This window comes from Bos indicus, chromosome 12 (assembly GCF_029378745.1).
Source record: "Bos indicus isolate NIAB-ARS_2022 breed Sahiwal x Tharparkar chromosome 12, NIAB-ARS_B.indTharparkar_mat_pri_1.0, whole genome shotgun sequence".
Lineage (NCBI taxonomy): Eukaryota > Metazoa > Chordata > Mammalia > Artiodactyla > Bovidae > Bos > Bos indicus.
The window spans coordinates 16,029,488-16,050,223 of NC_091771.1; the positions used below are offsets into that span (position 1 = coordinate 16,029,488).

At 37.3% G+C, this 20,736-nt stretch overlaps 1 protein-coding gene across 10 annotated transcripts in view; it reads right to left on the minus strand.

Moving 5' to 3' along the window:
- Positions 1–20,736, minus strand: part of ZC3H13 (zinc finger CCCH-type containing 13) — a 103,788-nt gene that overhangs the window by 66,999 nt on the left and 16,053 nt on the right. For 9 of the 10 annotated variants that reach the window (XR_011569680.1, XM_070800057.1, XM_070800058.1 and 6 more), the window contains one exon: positions 5,869–5,977. The exons of the other annotated variant lie outside the window; for it this stretch is intronic. Coding sequence is in view for 6 of the 9 variants with exons in the window: in XM_070800057.1 (XP_070656158.1) it covers positions 5,869–5,977 (109 nt within the window). In the remaining 3 variants the exon portion in view is untranslated. The remainder of the gene's footprint in view (positions 1–5,868; positions 5,978–20,736) is intronic. 10 annotated transcript variants of the gene reach the window in all.

A 20,736-nucleotide genomic window follows, 5' to 3' on the forward strand; every position in this document is an offset into this window, starting at 1 on the left:
CAAACATAAACTCAAGAGAAATGAGTACATGTTTATCAAAGGTATGATTAGGAGTAGCAACTTATTCAAAATAGCCCCAAACTAGAAATTAACCAAATGTTTATTGACAGAAAAATGAATAAGTTATGGTATACTCATACAATGAACTACTATATACCAATAAGAATTAATGAACTATAACTATGTTCAAAAATCTCACAAACATATAGTTTTGGCTAAGTATAGAAAGAGTACATGCTAAAGATTTCATTTATGTAGACTTCAAAAACAGACAAAACTAACCCATGGTAGTAAAAATCAAGACAGCAAGTACCTTCAGGAGGTGGAGGCTGGGAAAGTAGTGACTGAAAAAAGGGAGTACGAAGGGGCTTATGGGATATGAGTAATTTTATATGTATTGATGTGTGCTGCTTACACAAGCCTGTTCTATTAGTGAAAATTCAGTAAGTTGTACACATGAATCATGTACTCTTCTGAAAGTTATTATTATACTTTAATAAAAAGAAATCTTTTGTGAAGATTAGTCTGGGGTTCAAGTGGAGAATGATTTAGAAGACAAGACTAACCTTAACGCATGAGGTTAGAGAATTATTTGTAAAACACACTTATAGCCAACAAATAAGTATCTTAAGAACTAGAATATTAGTACTAATAATTTAGAGAAACAGGTGGTTTTGAAAGACACTCAACAGATAGAAATGTTTAGATTTATCTTAAGTGTCTGGGTTGATCAGAAGGACTCTCAATAATGACCTTTAGACTTTCGGGAAACCAGTAGGAAAACTGGTGCCTTTAAGATATGGAACTCAGGTAGAGATATCTAATTGGTAATGCCTCAATTAAGAGCTCTACATATTGGAGTCATTAATATGTAGATGTTAATGATGCCCTGGGAGCATGATTTCATCTGGAGAGAAAAACTGAAAGTGAGGGGGAAAAAAGTTTTGGAAAGTGGGAAGGGGAAACAATTAAAAATTTTTAAAGCAGCTTCTAAAGACAAGTGGGTCTCAAAGAGCAGTATGAGGACTCCCTGAGATCCCCAAGACAATTTCTGGAGTTCCAGAAGATCAAAAGTATTTCCATAATTCTACACTATTTGCCTGGTCCACTCAATCTCTAGAGTATATTGTGGCATTTTCCAGGTGTCACATGATATGTGATATCATTAACAGACTGAATCCGGAAGAAGACACAAAAATCTAGGTATCTTTCATTAAGGTGGTTAAGAAGTTTACTTTAAGAAGTTAAAACGATTTGCAAAAACATTTAAAACATTGCCACCTCCTCCAATTTTTATTTTTGCTTTGCAAAGCATGGCTGTTTTCCATAAAACTGTATGCTAGATTTACTACTGTCAGTTTTATGGAAAACAGCCATACTTTGCAAAGCAAAAATAAAAATTGGAGGAGGTGGCAATGTTTTAAATGTTTTTCCAAATCATTCTAACTTCTTAAAGTAAACTTCTTAACCACTAACTTCTAAAATGGAAACTACTGAAGCAGATAATCCACAACAAGAAAAGCCCTCCAGGGTCCTTAAAAAGAGCAACAAGTGTCCTGAGACCAAAATGTTTGGGAACTACTCATACAGACCAAACTTCTTCTGAGTCCAGCTAAAATTGCTATTTAGATTGAAAATGCAGAGGGTAAGCACATTAAATGAGGTCAGTCCACTCTCTAACTCTATGCTTCAACATTTCTTCAAACAGAAACTTTTATTTATTTATTTTATTTTTAAACTTTACAAAATTGTATTAGTTTTGCCAAATATCAAAATGAATCCGCCACAGGTATACATGTGTTCCCCATCCTGAACCCTCCTCCCTCCTCCCTCCCCATACCATCCCTCTGGGTCGTCCCAGTGCACTAGCCCCAAGCATCCAATATCATGCATTGAACCTGGACTGGCAACTCGTTTCATACATGATATTTTACATGTTTCAATGCCATTCTCCCAAATCTTCCCACCCTCTCCCTCTCCCACAGAGTCCATAAGACTGTTCTATACATCAGTTTCTTTCGCTGTCTCGTACACAGGGTTATTGTTACCATCTTTCTAAATTCCATATATATGCATTAGTATACTATATTGGTGTTTTTCTTTCTGGCTTACTTCACTCTGTATAATAGGCTCCAGTTTCATCCACCTCATTAGAACTGCTTCAAATGTATTCTTTTTAATGGCTGAGTAATACTCCATTGTGTATATGTACCATAGCTTTCTTATCCATTCATCTGCTGACAGAAACTTTTAAACCACAGCGATTTATAATAATCAGAACCTATGAGTTTTAAAATCAAAAGAAAACCTAAGAAACAGCCATGTGAATATTTTGTATGTAAAAGTACTATAAAAGACATTTACTCACCTTTTAAAAGAATTTTACATATAAAAGGCTCTTGCAGTAAAAATCAGTTTAGTTTTTTTAAAGATGAGTCTAGAGCAAAGCGTTGGGAAGGGATAGATAGCACACAAGGGGCCTCTGGAAGGCCAGAGTTTGAAGAGGAAGACAGAAAACCCCACGAGTGACATATGGATGCCAAGGGGAAAGTGTTTCAAGAAGAAAGGTTATGGGATGTGTCACATGCTGCAGGAAGATTACAGGAGAGAGGGACAAGTATGTCTTCATTTATTTAGTAAAAAGGAGGTTATTGTGACCTTAAAGAGCAGTTTTAGTGAAGATGCGCATCAGAAGACGGAATAAACATGAAGTGAAAAGGTACAATTTAGCTGTAAAGTGGGAATAAACAAGGAAATGACTAAAAATAATATGGTGAAAAGAGAAAATGTGCCAAGACGGATCTTAAAGCTAAAAAACAGAATGTAAGATAAATGAATAAGATTGCAGAGGTGGAAGGAAATCAGGGGACTTTAACCTATATTAAGCCTCTTATTAAGAACACGAAGGAAATTTAAAAACTTTAGTGAATAAAAACTAGTTTACAGATGTGCTGGCAGGAAGCTAAGAGAGTCTGTGGATAAAGAGTTACATTATTTGTGTGTTATAAATAGCAAGCAGGAGAAAGGGCTTGGAAGGGTGGAGATTTAAGGATAGGGTTTGAAAGAGCTACTATGAAAAAAGGAGCAAACTGACCTAGGCTTTTCTGAACCATTAAAATATTCAACAATTAGGATGTACTACTGTAATGGAAATACAGAAGTTTCTATTTTTAAAAATAAGTATCCAATGTATTTCAGAATGCTTTTTTCAAAAAAATAATTAAAATGAGAAGGAAAATCTTAAGCGTTAATCCCTTAGAATTTAGAAAAAGCCATTTTTGAACAGTCAAGGTTTGGAATATTTACTGCTATTCTGTAGGAGGTATTACTGTTACTTTTGAAATCCCAATGAACTAATAGAGAAGTTTCCTATTCTTAGAAGCAACTTTTTAACAGACAATACTGTATAAAGATGAAATGGATTTCCTTAAAAAATACTAATGTTCAAATTGCTGGAGCTAGTGGAGGTGATGAAATTCCAGCTGAGCTATTTTAAATCCTAAAAGATGATGATGTGAAAGTGTTGCACTCAATATGTCAGCAAATTTGGAAAACTCAGCAGTGGCCACAGGACTGGAAAAGGTCAGTTTTCATTCCAATCCCAAAGAAAGGCAATGCCAAAGAATGCTCAAACTATTGCACAATTGCACTCATCTCACACTCTAGCAAAGTAATGCTCAAAATTCTCCAAGCCAGGCTTCAGCAATACGTGAACCGTGAACTTCCAGATGTTCAAGCTGGTTTTAGAAAAGGCAGAGGAACCAGAGATCAAATTGCCAACATCCGCTGGATCATCAAAAAAGCAAGAGAGTTCCAGTAAAACATCTATTTCTGCTTTATTGACTATGCCAAAGCCTTGGACTGTGTGGATCACAATAAACTGTGGAAAATTCTGAAAGAGATGGGAATCCCAGACCACCTGACTTGCCTCTTGAGAAACCTGTATGCAGGTTAGGAAGCAACAGTTAGAACTGGACATGGAACAACAGACTGGTTCCAAATAGGAAAAGGAGTACGTCAAGGCTGTATATTGTCACCCTGCTTATTTATTTAACTTACATGCAGAGTACATCATGAGAAACGCTGGGCTGGAGGAAGCACAAGCTGGAATCAAGATTGCAGGGAGAAATATCAATAACCTCAGATATGCAGATGACACCACCCTTATGGCAGAAAATGAAGAAGAACTAAAGAGCCTCTTGATCAAAGTGAAAGAGGAGAGTGAAAAAGTTGGCTTAAAGCTCAACATTCAGAAAACTAAGATTATGGCATCCGGTCCCATCACTTCATGGCAAACAGATGGGGAAACAGTGGAAACAGTGGCTGACTTTATTTTCCTGGGCTCCAAAATCACTGCAGATGGTGACTGCAGCTATGAAATTAAAAGACGCTTACTCCTTGGAAGGAAAGTTATGACCAACCTAGATAGCATATTAAAAAGCAGAGACATTACTTTGACAACAAAGGTCCGTCTAGTCAAGGCTATGGTTTTTCCAGTGGTCATGTATGGATGTAAGAGTTGGACTGTGAAGAAAGCTGAGTGCCGAAGAACTGATGCTTTTGAACTGTGGTGTTGGAGAAGACTCTTGAGAGTCCCTTGGACTGCAAGGAGATCCACCCAGTCAGTCCATCCTAAAGGAGATCAGTCCTGGATGTTCATTGGAAGGACTGATGTTGAAGCTGAAACTCCAGTACTTTGGCTTGATGCGAAGAGCTGACTCATTGGAAAAGACCCTGATGCTGGGAGGGATTGAGGGCAGAAAGAGAAGGGGATGACAGAGGATGAGATGGTTGGATGGCATCACCGACTCGATGGACATGGGTTTGGCTGGACTCCGGGAGTTGGTGATGGACAGGGAGGCCTGCCGTGCTGCATTTCATGGGGTTGCAAAGAGTCGGACTCGACTGAGCAATTGAACTGAACTCTTAAGGTACTTTTCAAGTATTAGTCTATAAGTTTTCAGGGATATTTCTTAAATATTATAGTAAATAGTTTAGGTTTGCAGTCTCTTGGCTGTCACACATATTCAACTCATCTACTGCAGCTCAAAAGCAGTCACAGTAAATACGTAACCAATGGACATGGCTGTTCTCCAATAAAATTCTACTGCAAAAACAGGTGGTTGGTCCACAAGTTATAATTTCCTAGCCCCTGGACTAAGTTTTTGGCTATCTGATGAGGAAGGAAGTTACATTCTAAAGTCTTTAGTTTTGTCAACTACAGTAGAGTAACAAAGCTGAATTACTAAAATAATTATATAAATCATATTAAAATGCTCAGTGTAACTACAGATGTGAGTTCCCTCTCTCTGTATTTGGTAGTGTGAGACTATAGTGCTCAACTTCTAGATCACAGAAGAGAAGGCAGAACACTCATGGGGTGGAAAACAAATGCTTATTTGTCAAAAGACAATGACTTAAAGGTGATTTTCCTAATTTTCCATGAACAAATCCCCCCGTTATCATCTGATATCACTTTCTTGAAAGATGAAATCCAACAATTTCTTGCAAATAATCTTCCTAGGTCTTTAAGGTTTAAAAATCTCACTTTTAATATTTTATGGAAAACAATAAACATAAATTTCAATTCTCTTAAACCTTGATACTGAGAAACTTAAAGATTGACAAGTGCAATAAATTTCAAAGTAGCATGATGCTTAACAGGTAAGTTCTAGAGAGAACAGCTTTCTTGGCTTTTATTCAGCTACATGCTATTTCCTGCCTTATAACTCAGTAAGACACACAAGTCAATTAGATTCTGAAACAATAGGGAGATCACAGCTAGAAAGTGTTTTGAACCCCACAGAAAAACCTACAAAGTGAACAATCAATACACTGACTATATAAGCAAAGATTTTTGAAACTCACCATCTCTATTAGTTTCCCATTCTACATTTTCTTCTTCACTTTCTGGAGTTCTCTCCTTAGTGATTTTTATGTCTTCCTTTTCCCTATGTCTCCCTCTTGAAGATTCTTTCTAAAAAGTACATACATATATACATATGGGTTATTACATTTATAAAAACTACAAGAGGTAGTTACTATAATGCAGAATATTTCTAACTTCATCTTTGTTTCATTAAAGAATCATTTTTGCAAACACTCATCCACTAAGTGGAGGAAGTAACAAATTCTAGAGTATCATCACAATGAAAAGACTGTACTATTATCTATTTTACTAAAAAACAGCAAATGTATGAAGTTTTTAAAAGATACAATGAAAATCAAATACTTTAATATGCATTTGGTAGTATACTACATATTCAGTTTCTATATGAACATTACAGGGGTAAAGTTTAAAACAGATAAAATACAACAGGAGGAACTGTGATTATATTTTAAAACAACTAGAAAAAGGTTACACTGTTCACAGTAGAGTCTCAAAAATAACTGCTGATCCAGGACGTGTTATATATTACTAACAAACGAGCATTTAAAGACACCTAAAGGTAAATCCAAAGTCATCTAATAATTTTATAAATGCCTTAAAAGAGGGGATTTTCCCTATTTTGGTGTAGTAACTACAATATTTAGAAAAGTTATCTTTATATTGCAGCCGCAAAGTGAAAAAGTTTAACATTTTATTCCAGGTATAACAGTAGCCTACACACAAAGCAGGATAATAGTAATTCAGCTTGTAAAATTTAATGAAATATCCTATTATTTAAGATGAAAACTTGAAACCACATTTTACTAAGTGGAAAGAAAACATAACCTGTGTCATGGAATTCTCACCTTCCCATCACAGTGTCTCACTTTTATTAAGACTAAATCTTGACTATGAAAGACACTAATACACAAGGATATTAAGTGCTGTAAATTCTTTCCGGGCATTACCAGACATAAAATTTGGCTGCCTACAACACAAATTAACTTTTCTTTGTCTTCTTTTTAAAGAACTCTAGTGCCCCTAAATTTTATTTATTTAAGTAGGAAGTCATGTTTTAAGTATTACTTGCTAAATGACATATATAGTTGCTGATACAACAGAGGCTGACAAATATTAAAAGACTATATAACAGAACCAGTCACGACAAAATGGTGAAAGATCAAAAAAAGAAAAGGAAAAAATAAATGCACTCCTATCTGTACATGAGATAAAAGGAGAAAAAGGAACACCATCTATTTTTACTCTTAAAATATATTGTGGAATATTAATGAAGAATTATTCTATATGCCATGCAACTTTTGAATGTTCTGTGAATTAAACCCACATACAAATTTGTGTATATAAATATATTTATGTAAATATTTAATAACATTTACCCTACATATTGAAATTATACAATTTTTGCATTGCCTATTGTTTTCCAGTATGACTCTAATACTGTCTCCAAAGATCATATATAACTGTTATTAAGTACTAGGGTAGGCTTCAATATGTGGTGGAATTTCAAGTTAGGAGATATGCTTTTGCCTAAAACTTTGTCACTATCTCACCTCAAATCAAAATCCTATGGACAGAGGAGCCTGGTGGGATACAGTCCATGCGGTGGCAAAGAGTTGGAAATGACTGATGGATTAAGCACACCTCAAATCATAACAGAGGAAACAATTTTGATAATACCTAAGGCTCAGGTCATCTTTTAAAATGTTGTATTTCCTCATTTTTTCCTCTTCAAACAATAGTGTATAACTTGTTAGGCATGTTATTCCTTGTAAAATAAAATTATTTCTCTCCTCTTGTCATATTCAAATGTAAGGGGTCTGCCATTGCTTGTCTCATGTAGTACAGAATGGTTTGCTCTACAACTTCTTGTATTTCTTGAATAGAATGGTTTGTCATCTTGCTACTCTTAAATGCAAATTACAAGTACAACCATTGATTATTATGTATTCTAAATTAATCATTCTGGAACATGTACATGCTGAAATATTTGTTAAAGAACCGCAATATTTTAGCCAATACCTATGAGATGAGATATTTTATGAATTCAGAATTATTTGGGTTTCAAAATATACTAAGTAACAATGCCAACAGGGTCTGGAGCAGCAACCTGTGATCAAACATTCTGTTATTTTTGCAGCAAAATATATGAATTCACCAACTGGATAAAGGCTATATAATAAGCTTCTTAACAATTAAGATCTGGTTTTGTTGCCAAATAAGTCTTTACCTAACTTAGGAAAAATGTTTCTTTTAGTAAAAGTCTTTTACGTTTCAGAAATGCAGTAAATAATTGTGAACTTTTACTTTCACTTTATTTCTACTTTATATCACTCATATTTAGTTCTTAAACATTATATGTATGGACAGATTATATTTATTACAAATTTTATTTCTAGCTAGTAAGGAGCCATTAACAAGATTATGATTTGAAAAGAAGTATTGAGGCTAAAAGAACAGAAAGACAATATTACTAATATAATAAGTGATTAGCAACCATAATAATAAAATAATAGGGGTCCTTGAAGGAACATAATCCAACCTCATACCCCATGTAGAAAATTTTTTCCTAAATTTTGTGTAGTTGTACAAGTTTTCTATTAGAAGAATTTCAGGGGAAAAAAGTTACTCCCAAGGTCTCCACTGATAGTTCTCCACTACTGCATTGCTCCCATTTTTAGACAGTTCTAAACATTAGAAAATTATTTCATATACAGATCACAACTTTCTTATATTGCTACCTCTCCAGAATGTCTACTGATTGGAACTACTTTTGACCTCTACAATCATGTAAAAAATCAATTTACATGATTTGACATCTAAATCATGTAAAATCTAGTAATTCTTCCACATTACTAGAAAGTGGAATACTAGTACTAAATCTTTTCAATATCTTCTTATATCAGGACAAAAGTACTCTTCACACTGATCATATATTAACATTTCATATTTTCATACCCTTTACTACTCTCTCATTTTCTCTGACACACTAATCTTGCAATGTTGCTTCAATAAAATGTGATAACTAAAATTAATTTAGTCTTGCCAGAGTAGCATTGAGTATATAGCTTCTACCTCTCCCAGTACAGAATCGAAATTATTCTTGTGTTAATGAACTTGTTTTTTGGGGGAAAGGTGTTTGAAGGAGGGAGAGGTGTTTTGGGTGGAGTTTAAATAAATTATAATTTTAAAAGCTATATAAATGTAAACTACAATTTCACATATAATGAAGCCTGTGTGTCGCACAGTCGTGTCCAACTCTTTGCAACTCCATGGACTGTATATAGCTTGCCATCTCCCTCTCCAGGGTATCTTCCCAATCCAGGGATTGAACACAGGTCTCCTGCATTGCAGGCAGATTCTTAACCCACTGAGTTACCATGGAAGCCCCATCAAAATGAAGCCTAGAAATAGGGTAAACTTCAGGGCTGGGTAAAGTAGTAATACAGTGAAATCATTGGAGATCCAATTTTCTTACTGTTTTTCTCCTTTCTCACAACACTGCTATTCCTATTGTTGACTTCACATGAAGGCACATTTCTTTTACCACAAGGACAAGCAATCTAGATTCACCCAGTATGCGCCTTTCTCCAATCAAAAAATAATGTTTTCTTTTAGTCTAAATAAGCCAACTTCAGTCACATGGCCACATCTGAATCAATAATTAATAAAGATAACAGCCACCAGCTAAATCAATTAGGCCTGGTTCCTAAGTCAACTGAATTAGCAAGGAGAATGGGATTGTTATGACTGCTGCTACTGCTGCTAAGTCGCTTTAGTCATGTCCGACTCTGTGCAACCCCACAGACGGCATCCCACCAGGTTCCCCCGTCCCTGGGATTCTCCAGGCAAGAACGCTGGAGTGGGTGCCATTTCCTTCTCCAGTGTGTGAAAGTGAAAAGTCAAAGTGAAGTCGCTCAGTTGTGTCCAACTCTTAGCGACCCCATGGACTAGCAGCCCACCAGGCTCCTCCATCCATGGGATTTTCCAGGCAAGAGTGCTGGAGTGGGGTGCCATGACCAATGAGGGTCCAGCAGTGAATCTGGGGTCAATTCCCCAAATAGCAATACAGCTTCAAAACGAAAAAGCGAATGGATTCTGGGAAGTTCAAAGTAATTTACACTATACCTTTGGAACTACACTTTACTTCCTCAAAGTACTGTACAATACAACACTTTTGAGAGGACTCTTGAGAGTCCTTGGACTGCAAGGAGATAAAACCAGTCAATCCTAAAGGAAATCAACCCTGAATATTCATTGAAGGACTGATGTTGAAGCTGAAGCTCCAATACTTTGGCCACCTGATGCAAACAGCTGACTCACTGGAAAAGACCCTGATGCTGGGAAAGATTGAAGGCAGGAAGAGAAGAGAGTAAGATGGTTGGATGGCACCCCTGACTCAATGGGCATGAGTTTAAGCAAACTCCAGGAGATGGTGAAGGACAGGGAAGTCTGGCGTGCTGCAGAAGTTTATGGGGTTGCAAAGAGTCGGACATGACTGATGGACTGACCACAACACTTCTGACAACCGCAGAGGCCATAAAAGTAAAAAAATATACTTTCCAACCTACTGAAGATTTTCTTTGTTCACCTTTACTAATGCATTTTGGACCCTCATTCTAAGGTCATTTTCCATCTTCCTGATGTATATCCTTTTAGAAATTATGTAATCAAAGTTTCCTAGTAATCAACACCCTCAATTTTACCAAAAATTTTCTTTATTATATCTTCATTCTTGAAAAACAGTTTTTCTGGGCAAATAACTATGGGTTCACATATTCATCTCAGCTTTGAAAATATCATTCCACTGTATTTTGGCTTCTATTGTTGTTACTGATGTTGCCCATCATCCCTTTGTAGAAAGATCTGCCTTTTATCTTTGGGTGTTTCCAATATTTTCTCTATGCCTCTCATGTTCTGCAGTTTTAATACTCTACTTGATGATATGTATTGTGCTTTCTGTATCTGCAGGCATATGTCTCATCAATTATGGAAAATTCTCAGCCACTATTTCTTTCAACACTGCCTTTCCCATATTCTATTCCCCTCCCCCAAGGATTCCAATTAGATGTACATTAGATTTACTAAGTTTTTCACCCACAATTATGAATTTCTTACATATTTTTTATAACCTTGTCTTTATAGGCTACATTCTGGATAAACTCTTCAACACCACTTTCCAACTCACCAATTCTCTGTTTGGAGATTATGGTTCTCACCTTAAGGTTTTCAAACCTTTTCAGTTGGGACACTTTTGACCAAGGCTGAAAACTTAAATGAACAATGCTTCATTGTGGCTTCTGGCCTGAACACGAGCCCAACAACTTAGCTCACTATATGCCTTTTAGGATACACATAACTGACATTTTGAAATTTTAAAGTGATTCACAGATGTGAAATTTTGGATTATTTCAACATTATAGAAATATGGACAGCAAAGAAATTTAGATCTACACTTAGGAAACTATATTTTATTTGTACTATACTGAAGAAAAATCCCATAATAGGGTTATCAGAGGTTTTCTTTTATGAAGAAAAAGAAAACCTAGCTTGTCTCAGAATAAGCAGAGTCACAAATAAATAAGATTATAAACTTCAAAAAACATTCAACAGATAACAAAGATCAGGTCATCTTCAAACACCACATTTTAAAAATACAAACGGGAGAGGACAATTATTAATATCTTTGTAACTGTGTACCTAATAATATTGCACTGAACAGCACAAACAGGGACAGGGAGAGAACTAGATAGAAACACACTGCTACTAAGATACTTTAAAAGGCATCCTCAGTGTTCCAGTTCAAGATAGCAGAGTAGAACGATGTACGCTTATATCCCCCTGTGAGAGGACCAAAATCACAGCAAGCTGTTGAACAACCATTGACAGGAGGATGCTGGAACCCTCCAAAAAATGATACCCCAAAGTATATCAAGTCTAAAGACAAAGAAGTACAATGAGATGGTAGGAGGGGCACCGACATGAAAAAATCCCATACACACCGGGTGGGCAACCCACAATCTGGAGAACGATAATACCTAAGAAATTTTCCCACTGTTGTCAAGGTTCTGAGCCCCATGTCAGGCTTCCCAGCCTGGGGATCTGGCAAAAGGACAGGGAATCTCCAGGGAATCTTGACTTTGAAGGTCAGTGGAATGTGCTTACAGGATTTCCACAGTACTGGGGAAAACAGAGACTCTACTCTTGGAGGGCAGCACAAACAAAATCCTGTGTGCATCAAGACCCAGATGAAAGGAGCAGTGATCCCACAAGAGGCTGAACCAGATCTACCTGCTAGTCCTGGAGGGTCTCCTGTGGAGGCGTGCATCGGTAGGTGCTCACCACAAGGACTGGGGCACTGGCAGCAGTTCTGGAAGGGGCCCCCTTGCATAATCCTCTTGGAGGTGGCCATCAACTCTAACACAGAGCCTCTAGACCCCAGGGCTGGGTCACCTCAGGCTAAACAACTAACAGGAAGGGAGCACAGTCTCACCCATCAGTTCAGTTCAGTGGCTCAGTCTTCTGACTCTGCAACCCCATGGATGCAGCACACCAGGCTTCCCTGTCCATCACCAACTCCCACAGCCTACTCAAACTCATGTCCACCGAGTTGGTGATGCCATCCAACCATCTCATCCTCTGTCATCCGCTTCTCCTCCTGCCTTCAGTCTTTTCCAGCATCAGAGTCTTCTCCAATGAGTCAGTTCTTCACATCAGGTGGCCGAAGTATTGAGTTTCAACTTCAGGATCAGTCCTTCCAATGAATATTCAGGACTGATTTCCCTCAGGACTGACTGGTTTATCTTCCTGCTGTCCAAGGGACTCTCAAGAATCTTCTCCAACACCACAGTTCAAAAGCATCAATTTTTCGGCACTCAGCTTTCTTTATGATCCAACTCTCACATCCATAGATGACTACTGGAAAAACCATAGCTTTGATTATACAGACCTTTGTTGGTAAAGTAATGTCTCTGCTTTTTAATATGTTGTCTAGGTTTGTCACAGCTTTTACTGAGCATGGCCCTGCCCATCAGAACAAGACCCAGTTTTCCCCACCACCAGTGCCCCCATCAGGACTCTTATACAAGCCTTCTAGTCATCCTCTCAGCCGCTGCCTGTGACCTCGGGCATCGGGTAGCTCCTCTAGGCCGCTGCCCCTGACCTCGGACGTGGTAGCTCAAACTACCACACAATTGCACTCATATCACATGCTAGTAAAGTGATGCTTAAAATTCTCCAAGCCAGGCTTCAGCAATACGTGAACCGTGAACTTCCAGATGTTCAAGCTGGTTTTAGAAAAGGCAGAGGAACCAGAGATCAAATTGCCAACATCCGCTGGATCATCAAAAAAGCAAGAGAGTTCCAGTAAAACATCTATTTCTGCTTTATTGACTATGCCAAAGCCTTGGACTGTGTGGATCACAATAAACTGTGGAAAATTCTGAAAGAGATGGGAATCCCAGACCACCTGACTTGCCTCTTGAGAAACCTGTATGCAGGTCAGGAAGCAACAGTTAGAACTGGACATGGAACAACAGACTGGTTCCAAATAGGAAAAGGAGTATGTCAAGGCTGTATATTGTCACCCTGCCTATTTAATTTATATGCAGAGTACATTATGAGAAATACTGGGCTGGAGGAAGCACAAAGCTGCAATCAAGACTGCCGGGAGAAATACCAATAACCTCAGATATGCAGATGACACCACCCTTATGGCAGAAAGTGAAGAAGAACTAAAGAGCCTCTTGATCAAAGTGAAAGAGGAGAGTGAAAAAGTTGGCTTAAAGCTCAACATTCAGAAAACGAAGATTATGGCATCCGGTCCCATCACTTCATGGCAAATAGATGGGGAAACAGTGGCTAACTTTATTTTTCTGGGCTCCAAAATCACTGTAGATGGTGACTGCAGCCATGAAAGAGAAACAATATATAAATCCAAAAGCTTACTCTGAAAATAAACTACTGACTAACCTAATGAAGAAAACAGGGAGAAAATAACAAGTATTCAAAATCCTCTGACAATGTGAAAACAGTTATTAGAACAGAGAAAAAGGAAAAATGTGACTTCACACAACTCTATGCAAACTAGTTTAAAAGTCTATTCAAAATACACAATTTTCTAAAAAAAATATTTAACAAAACTGACTGAAAGACCAAAAGTCTATTCATTTCCATTGGAAAAATAAATTCTTAAAAATAAAGAACTTCTTCATACAATAGTACCAGACTCAGGTGGTTTCACATAGGAATTCTACCAAATCTTTCAAGAGCAGAAAATCACAATACCACTTAAGATATTATTAGAGCAACTACTATGTATAAAATAGATAACTAATGAGAACCTCCTGTGTAGCACAGGCACCTCTACTCAATGCTCTGGTAACCTAAACAGGATGGAAATCCAAAAAAAGAGGGGATATATGTACAGGCTTCCCCGGTGGCTCAGCTGGTAAAGAATCCACCCGCAACGCAGGAGACCTGGGTTTGATCCCTGGGTTGGGAAGATCCCTTGGAGAAGGGAATAAATGGCTACCCACTCCAGTATTCTCACTTGGAGAATTCCATGGACTATATAGTCCATGGGTGGGATCACACAGAGTCAGAGGTGACTCAGCAACTTTCACTCTCATATATACAGCTAATTCATTTTGCTGTACAGCAGAAACTAAAACAACACTGTAAAGCAACTTCAGTAGAATACACACTCTTCTCAAGCTCACAAAGAATACTCGCCAATGTGGGCCACATTCTGGACCATAAAACAAACTTTTAAAAGAATAAAAATCATATAATGTCTAATCTCAAACCACAATGGAATTAAACTTGAAATCAATAATAGGAAGATGGCTGGATAATTCCAAAATATGTGGAGATTAAATAAAATACTTCTACTTAACACATGGGTCAAAGAAGAAATCTCAAGAGAAAATTCAAAATATTTCAAACTAAATGAAAATACAATTCAATTTCTCTAAATTTGTGTAATGAAGTGAAAACTGTTGAGAGAAATTTATAGCATTGAATTCATATAGTAGAAATGAAGAAAGTTCTAAAATCAATAATCTAAGTTTCTACCTTAGAAAACTAGAAAAAGAGCAACTGAAATCTAAAGTAGAAGAAAAACAACAAGTAGAGCAAAAATCAGTAACAATGAATATAGGAAATCAATGGGGAAAAAAAAAATCAACCAAAGTCATTTCTTTGAAAAGATCCAAGTTTCTATGCAAGCTAAGAAAAAAAGAAGAGAAAAATTACCAACATCAGAAACAAAAAGAGACATCAATACAGATTCCAAGGATATTTAAAGAATAAAGCAATACTATAAACAATGCTATGCCCACAAATCTGATAACCTAGACGAAATGGACTAATTACTTCAAAGACATAATCTGCCAAAACACACACGTCAACCATAAACAATCTGAACAGAATTATATCTATTAAAGAAACTGAGTTAATAGTAAATCTTTCAAAACCTAAAGCACCAAACCCATATGGGTTCATGTGTGAATTCCATTAAGCATTTAAGAAAGAAATTATACCAATTCTCTACAATCTCTTCCAGAAGACAGAAGCAAAGGGAATACTTTCTGAATTATTCTAAGGATAGCATTAGTATCTAAGTATTTGATACCAAAACCAGATGAAGACATAACAACAACAACAACAAAAACACACAATTATTTCTCATGGACATCAATGTAAAAACCCTAAACATATTAGCAAAATATAAGCAAATAAAATCCAACAACATGTAAAAATAATTATACACCACAACCAAGTGAGATTTATACCAGATATGCAAGGGTGGTTCAACATTCAAAAATCAATCAAGGTAATCCATCACATTAACAGACTAATAAGAAAGAAAAGAAAAGATGACATGATCATATCAATAAACATAAAAAGTATTTGACAAAATGCAACACTCACATTTGTGATTAAAAATCCTTAGCAAACTAAAAAGGGAACTTCTTCAACTTGATAAAGAACATCTATACAGAGCCTACAGTTACCATTATATTTAATGGTGAGAAGTTTTCTTCCAGTAGGATTCCTAACATGTTTCTCTCACCATGTCTTTTCCCCATCATAATGGAAGTCCTAGCTAATGCAATAAAAGAAAGAAAGTATACAGATTGAGAAGGAAAAAATATGTGTCTTTGTTCACAGATGACATGACTGTCTATGTAGAAAGAATCAACAAATCTGTGGGTTGCTTTGAATAGCACAGGTATTTTAAGAATACTAATTCTTCCAATCCATGAGTACAATATATCTTTCCATTTGTGTTGTCTTCAATTCCTTTCATCAATGTCTTAACAGTTTTCAGTGTATAGATCTTTTACTTCCCTGGTTAAATTTATTTCTATGTATTTTAATCTTTGTGATCCAGCTGTAAATAGGTTTTTAATTTCTCTAATAGATCATTAGTGTATAGAAATGCTACAGATTTCTGTATACTCATATCCTGCAACTTTACTGAATTTGTTCATTAGTTCTATCGGCTTTCTGATGGATCTTTAGGGTTTTCTATATATACTACCATGTCACTTGCAAATAGTCAGGTATATGTGTGTGTGTATATGTTGGTATACTGAAGTGGCAGGATAATCCAATCATTTAGTTTCTAGGTTACCTATAGAGAAACAAGTAGAGAGATCAAGAAGATAAAAGGTAGATTTTTCTGAATGTAACCCATTCTGTAGATTTAACTGTGAAACCATGAGGTCCTCATTAGAGCAGTAGGAATCAGTCTCATAACTTTGAAACCATGGAAATGTTCTACATATTTAACAAAATTTAAAAAAACCCTAAAACTAAAATCAAACTGTAATGAATCAACTCAACCACATCATATTTGTGGTTTAACCACACAGACTGCTCAAGTGACTTAAAATACAATAATTTGCACTTTGCTGTACAGCAGAAACACACTGTAAGTTAATGAAAATTAATTTTTTAAAAATACAATAATCTGACTATCTATCCCTAACAAATTCATGGGGCAGGAAGATCCCCTGGAGAAGGGATAGGCTACCCACACCAGTATTCTTAGGCTTTCCTGGTGATTCAGATGGTAAAGAATCTGCCTGCAATGCGAAAGACCTGGGTTGGATACCTGGGTTGGGAAGATCCCCTGGAGGAGGGCATGGCAACCCACTCCAGTATTCTTGCCAGAAAAATTCCCATGGACAGAGGAGCCTTATCAGGCTACAGTCCATGGGGTCACAAAGAGTCAGACACTACTGAGTGACTAAGCACAGCATCCCTAACATCAATTTCACAGCTATTTCCCTCATGGGTTATAGTCTAAGAACTACAAAGATCTTAAACTGTTCTAAGTAATCGTATTATTAGTAACACTATTGTTAATTATTCTGTAACTATTAAAAAGTAAGATAATGCAAATGAATGTCAGCAGGGACTAAAATCTTTAGCACAAAAGTGATACAACTATAAAATCAAAGAATTAGGTAAAAGCCTTTCAATTCTAAATTTGAATTATTTGAATTTGTGCTTGTTTGCAAGTTTTTAAAGAGTACTTTTAAAAAGTACTTGTACTTTTGTACTTCCCAGTTGAAATGCAATGAAAAGTCCTAAAAAATGACTAAGTTAGTGGTTTCCAAGTAGTGGTCCTGAAATACCATCCCCCAATAAAAGAACCTGGACTATAGGGGAAAATGGCTGACTGAACAGAGGGTATAAAATACACAAAATGAGCTGCAAACATCTTAACAGAAACAAAGAAACTATCAAGGACTACTGAAGCTGTGTCAATATACGGCAGGATATATTAATAATTGGACTTCATCAAAATTAAAAGATATCTTAAAAGACACGACCAAGGAAATGAAAAACCAAGTCACAATACTGGGAAACAGCTCCCTTGGTTGCTCAGCTGGGAAAGAACCCGCCTGCTAATGCAGAAGACACAAGAGACGTGAGTTCCACCCCTGAGTAAGGAAGATCCCCTGGAGAAAGATACAGCAACCTGCTCCAGTATTCTTGTCTGGAAAATTCCATGGACAGAGGAGCCTAGCGGTGGAGTCAGGCAGAGAGTCAGACACAACTGAGTGCACATACACACACACGTACCAGGAAAATATATTTGCAGTACATATATCTTCCATATGACTGGTGTTATTCAAAACATATAAGAACCATAAATCTGTATAAGACAAACAGCACAACTTATAAGCAAAAGATGGAAACAGACACTTCACCAAAAAAAAGGCAATAAACACATGAAAAGATGCTCAACATCACTAAACACAGAGAAATGCAGATTAAAACCACTAGATACCTAGCAGAACAATGTCAAGTGTTGGCCAAAATGTAGAGCAACTGAAACTCCCATACACTACGGGCTGAGATGTAAAATGAAATAACCATTAGGGAAAACTATCTGGCAGTTTCTTATAAAGCTAAAAGTACACATGACGTAAGACTCAGCAATTCCACTTTTAGGTATTTACCCACAGAAAACATACATCCACACAAAGACCTGTACACAAATGTTAATAGAAGCTTTATTCATAATAGCCAAAAACTAGAAAACAACTCTTAAGTATCCATCAACTGGGGAATGGATAAACAAATTCTGTTTATCCATTTGTCCCATTACATCCGTATAATAGGACACCAGTCCACAATAAAAGGAATAAACTGTTGACACAAACTACAACATGGCTGCATTTCGAAAGTATTATGCTAAAGGAACCAAGATACAAGAATATATAACATCTGACTCCATATAATGAGAGACCAGAGGTTGTCAGGAGCCTGGTTTGGGAGGAAACTGACTCTAAAAGGACATGAAGATAGGTTCTGGAGTTGATGGAAATGCTCATATCTTGACTGTGGTGGTGGTTATACAGCTGTGTACATTTGTCAAGACTCAAATGGTACACTTTAAATAAATACATTTTATTCTTTGCAAATTATTCACAGCAAACTTTTTAAGAGCTCAGGATCTAATACCAAGACCTCCCACAAGCTAAGGAAGGAACATTTGAGCAAAAAAAAAAAAAAGAATAAAAGAATAGTAGCAGTCTTTTGGACTGTGAAGAAGGCTGAGCGCCGAAGAATTGATGCTTTTGAACTGTGGTGTTGGAGAAGACTCTTGAGAGTCCCTTGGACTGCAAGGAGATCCAACCAGTCCATTCTGAAGGAGATCAGCCCTGGGATTTCTTTGGAGGGAATGATGCTAAAGCTGAAACTCCAGTACTTTGGCCACCTCATGAGAAGAGTTGACTCATTGGAAAAGACTGGGATGCTGGGAGGGATTGGGGGCAGGAGGAGAAGGGGACGACAGAGGATGAGATGGCTGGATGGCATCGCTGACTCGATGGACATGAGTCTGAGTGAACTCTGGGAGTTGGTGATGGACAGGGAGGCCTGGCGTGCTGCAATTCATGGGGTAGCAAAGAGTCTGACATGACTGAGCGACTGATCTGATCTGATCTCTGATCTGAGCAGTCTTAGATTAAGTCAGAGACATCAATAAGAACTCATGTTTAACTCAATACAGATAAAGACTCTTACTAGTAATATTTATAGATATATGGATATAAATCAGTTAGTATACACACATGTATTTCTTTGCTCTGTCAGCTGAGAGGGCCTAAAAGGAAGACCAATCCAGCAGGAACAAGCACACCTAGCACCCAGATTTTTGCTCTCTCCTAGCCATCAGAGAGGGCAATGGCACCCCACTCCAGTACTCTTGCCTGGAAAATCCCATGGATGAGGAGCCTGGAAGGCTGCAGTCCATGGGGTCGCTGAGGGTCAGACACGACTGAGTGACTTCACTTTCACTTTTCACTTTCATGCACTGGAGAAGGAAATGAAAACCCACTCCAGTGCTCTTGCCTGGAGAATCCCAGGGACGGGGGAGCCTGGTGGGCTGCCGTCTCTGGGGTCGCACAGAGTCGGACAAGACTGAAGTGACTTAGCAGCAGTAGTAGCAGCAGCCATCAGCGAAAAACCCTGTGCTACCAATACAAATAGGCCCACATGGAAACTAAAGACACCAGCTGACTACCAGCATCCACAACCAGACATGTGGGTACAGAAACTTCCAAATGACTCCCACCTCCAGCATTCTAGTACTTTACTGAGGTTACAGACATAAAGGAAGAGGTAAGTCATGCTTACTGTATCCTTTCTGATTTCCTGACAGAATACATGAACAAAACAAATGGTTGTTTTACACCAAGGTTTGCTAACTGGAACTCCTTTTAATGCTATCAAAGAAGTATTTGCAGATCATGCAAGACTAAAAAACATACTAATTTTTTATATAAAATAAACGTTTTTATCTACACTTAAAAATTACCATAATCATTCCTGTACTATACATTATCAAAGTCTTCGGTTCAGTTGCTCAGTATTGTCTGACTCTTTGTGACCCCATGGACTGCAGCCAGGCCTCCCTGTCCATCAGCAATTCCTGGAGCTTGCTCCAACTCATGTCCATTGAGTCCGTGATGTCATCCAACCATCTCATCCTCTGTCATCCCCTTCTCCTCCTGCCTTCAGTCTTTCCCAGCATCAGGGTCTTTTCAAATGAATCAGTTCTTTGCATCAGGTGGCCAAAGTATTGGAGCTTCAGCTTCAGCATCAATTCTTCCAATGAATATTCAGGACCAATTTCCTTTAGGATGGACTGGTTGGATCTCCTTGCAGTCCAAGGGACTCTCAAGAGTCTTCTCCAACACCACAGTTCAAAAGCATCAGTTCTTTGGCGCTCAGCTTTCTTTATAGTCCAACTCTCACATCTATACATGATCACTGGAAAAACCATAGCCTTGACTAGACAGACCTTTGTCGGCAAAGTAATGTCT